This window comes from Triticum dicoccoides, chromosome 6A, assembly GCF_002162155.2.
Source record: "Triticum dicoccoides isolate Atlit2015 ecotype Zavitan chromosome 6A, WEW_v2.0, whole genome shotgun sequence".
Lineage (NCBI taxonomy): Eukaryota > Viridiplantae > Streptophyta > Magnoliopsida > Poales > Poaceae > Triticum > Triticum dicoccoides.
Genome location: NC_041390.1, coordinates 630,442,837 through 630,450,374, shown reverse-complemented (window position 1 = coordinate 630,450,374; position 7,538 = coordinate 630,442,837). Strand labels below are relative to the sequence as shown.

The 7,538-nt window shown below is 45.9% G+C and overlaps 1 protein-coding gene across 1 annotated transcript; it reads right to left on the bottom strand.

Annotated features, from left to right (window-relative positions):
- Window positions 1–3,764: 3,764 nt before the first annotated feature.
- Window positions 3,765–7,401, bottom strand: LOC119318718 (zinc finger CCCH domain-containing protein 19-like). The gene is made up of 3 exons (XM_037593308.1): window positions 7,137–7,401; window positions 6,153–6,263; window positions 3,765–5,887 (listed from the first exon to the last, which is right to left on the bottom strand). The coding sequence occupies exons 1-3, from the start codon at window positions 7,254–7,256 to the stop codon at window positions 4,151–4,153; spliced, it is 1,968 nt and encodes a 655-aa protein (XP_037449205.1). The 5' UTR covers window positions 7,257–7,401; the 3' UTR covers window positions 3,765–4,150.
- Between the last annotated feature and the right edge of the window lie 137 nt (window positions 7,402–7,538).

The following is a 7,538-nucleotide window of genomic DNA, read 5'->3' as shown; positions in this document are numbered from 1 at the left end:
AATGTCGTCACAAAGATCTGCATGCCGCCACGGGGATGTCTCCCGAATCCTTGCCCTTTGGGGGCAGTGGACTCAAGGGTGATTTGCTCCGTAGGCACGGGACGAGTCGCCACGGCAAGGGTCTTGCCGAGGCTGCTAGAACTGTCTCCCGGCAAGGATCTTGTCGGGGGAGTCCGCTTCGTCCCCTTTGCTATTTGTGGTCTTGGCCTTGGTGTCGTTCTAGTTCTCTTGAGCTTCGGTCTTACCCTGGCTCACCTCCCTTGCCTTGCTTGGTGTGGTGGTATCCGTGGCTCAGACTGCCCGTGCACAGTTATAGGGGTACAAAAAGTGTACCCCTCTTTTTGTATACCGACAAACACTCATCTTGAGAATAACACATCTAGCATGGAAAGTATTAGCCACCCATCACTGCTCCACGAGCGAAACAAACACATAAAAGAGAAGTTTATTTTGAAAATTAGAGATGGCACATGCAAATTTGCTTAGAACGCCAAAGAATACCGCATATAGGTAGATATAGTTGACTCGTATGGAGAAACTGGGTTAAAGGTTTTTGGATGCACAAGTAGTGGTCATACTTAGTGCAAAATGAAGGCTAGCAAAAGATTGGGAAGCGACCAACTAAGAAACAAATAATCTCAAAAGCAAGCATTAAGCATAAATAACACCGAATAATGCACCATAAGTAGGATATAATTTCATTGCATGACTATTGACTTTCATACTTACATAGTTAATCACAAACCTTAACACCAATATTCTTACTAGAGCACAATTACTCATCAACATAACTCACATATCACATCATCATATCTCAAAACTATTACTAAGAATCAAGTTAATTTTGTCCAATGATCTTCATGACATTTTTCTTTTCTTTATCCTTCTTGGATATCTATCACTTTGGGACTAATTTTCATGTGTTGTTTTTCATAAGCTCAAACAAATATAAGTGAAGATCATGAGAAAAATATTTTTTCTCTCAAATTAATTTAAGTGAAGCAAGAGAGAATTTCTTGAAAATTTTACTAACTCTCAAATAAATCTAAGTGAAGCAGGAGAGCATTTCTTCAAAAATGCTAAGCACACCGTGCTCAAAAAGATATAAATGAAGCACTAGAGCAAGTCCTAGCTCATAAAAGATTTAAGTGAAGCATAGAGAGCAATTCTAACAAGTCATGACATAATTTTGGCTCTCTCGAATAGGTGTGTCCAGCAAGGATTGATGACTTAAAACACAAAATAAAACAAGCAAATACACATATCATACAAGGCGCTCCAAGCAAAACACATATCATGTGACGAATAAAAATATAGTCTCGAGTAAAATACCGATAGTTGTTGGAAGAAAGTGGGGATGCCACTCGGGGGCATCCCCAAGCTTAGTTGGTTGCTCATTTTTGGATAATAGCTTGGGATGTCGGGGCATCCCCAAGCTTAGGCTCTTCCATCCTTCCTTCATCCATCATAAGATAACCCAAAACTTAAAAACTTCAATCACACAAAACTCAACAAAACCTTCGTGAGATCCGTTAGTATAAGAATAATAAACCACTACTATAAGTGTTGTATCAAACAAATTCATATTTTATTTTTGTATTATATCTACTGTATTCCAACTTTCATATGGCAAAAACTCATCAAAGAAAATCATAGAGCCATCAAAATAAGCACACAACACAAAGAAAACAGAACAGTTTGTAGCAATCTGACTATCTTGAATACTTTTGTAATTCCAAAAATTCTGAAAAATAAGGGCGACCTGAGAAATTTGTATATTGATCTCTGCAAGTGGAATGGGTACTTTATCGCTCTCTGGTAAAAAATGAAAATCAATTTCGTGAGTGTAAAAGTTTTTATTTTTTCAACAAGATCAAACAACTATTACCCAAGAAAATCCTAAAGGCTTTACTTGGTACAAACACTAATTAAAACATAAAAACACAATCATAACAGTACCATAATTGTGCTAATACACAAGAACAGGAAGCAAAAAGCAAAAATAAATTTTATTCATTGGGTTCAAACAGTACATCAAATAGTCTCGGTTTTGATTGGAAGAAATTATGGAAGGTCCCCTTACCAAGTAAGATTCGACTTTTCCTATGGAGATTAGCACACCACAGCCTGCCTTGGAGACAAAAGCTAATTAGGAGAGGAATGGACATTAGTTCTAAATGCCATGTTTGTTTCAGGTCGGATGAGGATGGGAGACACTGTTTCCTCAAATGCAAGCAAGTAAAGAAAATATGGAGGGAACTACAAATGGAAGACATCAGGCTATCTTCGTAAGCTATCCCAATCCCCAAGATGTTTTAATTGAAATCTTTAAACTAAAAGAAGAAGTAGCTACAAAAATCTGTATTATGTTGTGGTTGTGGTGGCATGAACGTAATAAAGCAAATAGAGGTGAACAAAGTAGAAGCTGTAAGGAGGTAGTAAGCTGGATAACATTACATCATTGTGAGTTTATGCAGATGGTAAAGAAAGACATGTGCACAGGAAAAAACCACAACATCACAGCAAAAATGGACTCCACCGCCATCAAGTTACCTGAAAATTAATGTTGATGCAGCTTTTAAGGAAGAAGATCACACAGGAGGTTGGGGCTACATCATCCCCAATCCAGAGGGATTTGCAGAGGCAGCAGGAGCGGGGAGGTTGAGGCATATCATGGATGCTCTCCAGGCAGAAAGCCTAGCCCTCATCGGAGCAATTGAAAGAGCAAGTGACTTGGGGTGCCAAAATGTCATTTTTGAAACTGATTCCCGTGTGCTGCAACAAGCAATCTCCACTGAAGAGTATGATGCTTCCCTGTGTGGTGCAGTATTCATGAAGGCAAGAAGACTTTTATGGTTGTATTTTAATGATGTAAAAATTGTGTGGGTTCCAAGAGTCTGTAACTATGTAGCCCATGTTTTAGCGTCTCATGGCGCTGGTTTGGAGTCGGGAAACCAGGTTCACTGGCTCCACGATGTCCCAGACTTTGTAAATTCTGCAGTTACCAGCGATTTAGCTGGCCTGCCTGAGTAATATATTGTCTGTGTTTTGTTTTCTTAAAAAAAAAGAGTAAAAACTCCTCCACTGAGACTATTGTCATCTGTTCCACTTCTGTTGGAAGGACAAAGTACCCTTGGTAGAAACAGGGGTAAGGAGGAGTTGCAGATTATTACACTTGAGCATAAGTTTTAGTAGTGCTTGCCTTGACAAAGATTTTTTCGAGAAAACATATCAAAATACAAATATCGCAGCCAGGTGGAGGCAATGGCAACGTATGTTCTACCATAGCAAAAATACAAATCTGAATTGTCCTGTAACCATCTTATGCACTGAAGAAATACAAAATAGTGGTACAATGTGTGATCTGTTTGTTCATCACCAGTTAATAATAATGTTACAACAACACAAGCAGGGACTGAGCACACACGCATACACTAGAATACAACAACAGGTAGCTGCCTGCTTCCACTGCGAGAAACCCAGGCCCTCCCCCAACTCCCCATGAGCTAACTTTGTCCCCAATTTCATCTTTCTCCAGACTTTATTAGCCCAAGTCTTCGGCGCGGCGAACTAAAAAGTATCTAGCGCGAAAAAAATACGGATCAAGATTTTCAGAGTTGCAGATTATTACACTTGAGCATAAGTTTTAGTAGTGCTTGCCTTGACAAAGATTTTTTCGAGAAAACATATCAAAATACAAATATCGCAGCCAGGTGGAGGCAATGGCAACGTATGTTCTACCATAGCAAAAATACAAATCTGAATTGTCCTGTAACCATCTTATGCACTGAAGAAATACAAAATAGTGGTACAATGTGTGATCTGTTTGTTCATCACCAGTTAATAATAATGTTACAACAACACAAGCAGGGACTGAGCACACACGCATACACTAGAATACAACAACAGGTAGCTGCCTGCTTCCACTGCGAGAAACCCAGGCCCTCCCCCAACTCCCCATGAGCTAACTTTGTCCCCAATTTCATCTTTCTCCAGACTTTATTAGCCCAAGTCTTCGGCGCGGCGAACTAAAAAGTATCTAGCGCGAAAAAAATACGGATCAAGATTTTCAGAGGAGCAACCGGTAGCTCCTCCTCTTTGCTTCAATCTATGTGGGTGTGCCATAGGGGCACACCCTGCTTAGAGCACACTAGGAGATCAGCACGCCAACCTTGCGCGCGAAATCATCGTCGTCCTCCAGATCATCGTCGTCTTCATACTCCTGGTAGTCATTTTCGCCTTCAGCATTTGCATCGTCGGCCGCCTGATAGTCATATTCTTCTTCTGCTGCTGTCTCCAGGTCTTCCTGCTGCCCCTCCTCTAGCTCTTCTTTGCCTACATCGGCTGCAGCTTCTGCAGTATTGTCATCAGCAGGAGAAAGGCCATCGTCGTCGTACATCACATCATCTTCTGGGTGGAACTCTTCTTCTTCTTCAATGTCCTCGGTGTTTGCCTCGACTCTATCGTTGTCGAGGATTCTGGAATTGTTCAGGGACTGTTCCTCCTGACCTGCAACCTGTTCTTCCTGCATGCTGCCAGAATCGGCAGAAGCTGCCTCTCTTTTTCTCTTCAAGATGACACTCAATGGCTTCGGGCCGTCAAAGGGAACAAGGTCTGGTGAGTCCCTCTTGGCAACTATCTCGGACGTCATACGGGCTGGTCGCGCAACACGGCCAGCATTCTTGACAGTGTTTTCTCCTGATCTGTAAGCAGCCTTCTTTGCTCTCAACTCTGCAAGGCTCTTTGGACCAGAAAAGTTCACCACCCCAGCATCCTCACCACTACTTGCTTTTACCACTGAACTCTTCAGGTTACCAGGGACCTCCTCATTCGATCTAGCCTTTAGCCTATCATGAAGCTTTGCTCGAAGGTCTGTTTGCTTTGGTGGAGACAACCTGTCTCTATGCCCTCTCTCTTTCTCTAGGTGTGGGTGTGGGCCAAGTCTGTCAAGTGATGTCTCCCCTGGAAGTTTTATCCGACCTTGCAACCGAGAGCGTGAGAGGCCGTCGTGGGCAGCACGCTCTTCTCCTCGACGGCGATGATGGCTGTCGCGCTCATCCTCAGGATACCTTCTATCCCGCCTATCAGGGACCTGTGTCGACTGTCTCGAATCATTCAGCCTTCTTTGCTTCAGTAGCCTGTGGCGCAAGTCTGAACTTTCTGCAGTTACAGGCATCGACTCTCTCTGCGTAAGCCTTCTCTCTGACACCAACCTGTCGGATGAGCTTCTGTGTGATGACCTTTCTAGTTCATAGCCACCATGTGCTTGCCTACGCACCCCACTGTTCTGCTCCCCGCTAGCACGCCGGTAACTACTAGTGTGCCCTTCCTTGAACGACCGTTCGGCATCGTCCTCGACACTCCCGGCAACCACACTGGAACCAGCAGAAGGTTCCCTGACAAACTCACCCGTCTCCATAACATTCTCAGCAGACTCAGCTTCAACCGAACGCTGAGGCTGGTAACTCTTTGCCGCACCAGAAAGCACATAAGGTTTATTCTGATTCTGGTAAATTCCTGGCGAGTGATAAGCCCTGCTTGTCGGATTTTGCTTCTGAGCTGGTCTGCCGTTCTGAGCACCGACTTTAAGCTCGCCATGTACGGCGGGAATGGTACTCTGTTGGGGTGAATTGGTTGGCTTCGTCCACGAGTTGGAGTTCTTCAGCTGGAGATGAGGCTGCAAAGCATGGTTTCCAGCAAACTGCGGCCCATGCGAGAATGTGCACAGGTTTCCTTTCGCGCACATGCCTTTCTGGTAATAGTAACACGGGACAACTGGCTTGGCTGTGCCATTGGGTGGAACAGCTTGAGCTGGCACGGGAACCTGCAGCGCAGGTTGTTGAGGTGCCCGCGGAGTCGCCGATGCTCCGAGCAAGTCATCCAGCGGCTGAAAAGAAAAGAAAGTACACTCACTTATTAATTACTGTAACCGTGGCTGCTCGGTTATTCGAGTAAATGGGTGGTATGGTTTTGTGCAGAGCAACTGTTGCCAACCACAAGAAGAAGCTAATTAGAGAAACTTTGATAGCTTACTATGTTGCTCTGTTTAACTGAAGCACTAAAACTGACTAGAACTGCAGTAGCTTTGAGTGAAAATAAAAACAGAGTAGGTCATTATTATGTGTACAAAATAAAAACAGAGGAGGTCGTACCGGATGCCTAAACGAACATTTAGCATTCGCGCAGTTGCCGTTGAACCAATACCAGCAGTCCCTGGGATTCACCCTGGCACCGTCGCTGTGACGATACTCGCACTCGCTCCCCTGGATGACGGAAAAACATGATGTCAGCAGCGCAAAACACACAGAAGAAACGCGCACCAATAGCAATCAGGGCAAACCAAACTCGAGATTATTATTTCCACTTGTCAAAGTTTTAAAAAAAACAAGGCAGTTTAGTTGACATAGTTGCTATTTCGTGCGAATCTGTGGGTGTGACCGAGACTGTATTGTCAATGCTTTGCAGATTTGCAGCAGCTGATTTGACACGGTTGGAGAATTTAAGCAAGACAGAGAGGTATGAACGGAAGCAGGTTTCAGATGGAGAAGCGCGAAAGCTAACCGAACCGGGGAATCGACTAGCCTAACCTAATATTTTGGCATCCGTTTGGAAGACCACACGAACACGCGAGAACCTTCGGTTGGGCAGCTAGTTTGCCGGAGCAGGAGCAGGAGCATCAGCAGGTTAACCTAGGCTGGCTAGCTAGTTTGCTATTTTTGGTTATCTGTGGACCCTGCCTGATGCATCAGCATCAGCAGCGAATTCAAGGGCCTAACTGAATCAGCCTCTCTCTGACGAACAGATCTCGGGTGGAACCGTCGAGCCTTCCGGCACGGAGCGAGCTGCGGAGCGAAGCAGGGCAGGGGTCGGTCGGCGGGAAGCAAGGCGAAATCAATGGTGCGCAAGGGGAGGCGGCGGGGGCGAGAAGAGGATAGGATAGGATAAGCTGGAATCCCAGATCGAAACCGAGCAGAATGGCTCCCGCCAGCCGCCTGACGGCGCGCGAGGTCGGGGAAGGAGGGAGAGGCCGGCGAATCCCCTCGACCCGGGGGCGCGGCGAATTATGCCCCCATCTATCCTATCGAGGGAGCTGAGCGGAGGGGACGGAAGGAACGAGTGGACGGGAGAGGCGGTACCTTGTTGCAGGTCAACGGGGAGGCGAGGTAGTAGACGCAGTCGGTGCCCCGGCGGCGGCGCGCCTCCTCCTCGTCGGCCGGCGCGTGCGTCGGCTGGGCCTGGGCGGCGGCGGAATCCATCGGCGCGGGCGGGCGAGGTCAGAAGAGGAATGGAGGAGCCCTGGACCTGGACCTGGACCTGGATGGCTGGATTTGGATTTATTATTACCACCACCACCACCACCACCACCACAACCAAGCTGAGCTCAGTCGCAGCCTGTGCGCGCGTGAGTGAGTGAGACGGGGGCCTGGATGTGGATGTGGATGTGGATTGGGTCGAACCGAATGAAGGCAAGAAGATCTCATCTCGCTCACTCACTCCTCTCTTTTCTCTATTAACGACGCCGCTATTCCAGCACCCCC

Excerpts from the sequence above, each read along its gene's own strand:
- LOC119318718 (XM_037593308.1), bottom strand. The coding sequence starts at position 7,256 with ATGGATTCCGCCGCCGCCCAGGCCCAGCCGACGCACGCGCCGGCCGAC. Across the intron at positions 6,264-7,136 it reads CCCCGTTGACCTGCAACAAG|GGGAGCGAGTGCGAGTATCG; the intron begins GTACCGCCTCTC and ends TCCGTCATCCAG. Across the intron at positions 5,888-6,152 it reads AATGTTCGTTTAGGCATCCG|CCGCTGGATGACTTGCTCGG; the intron begins GTACGACCTCCT and ends TTTTCTTTTCAG.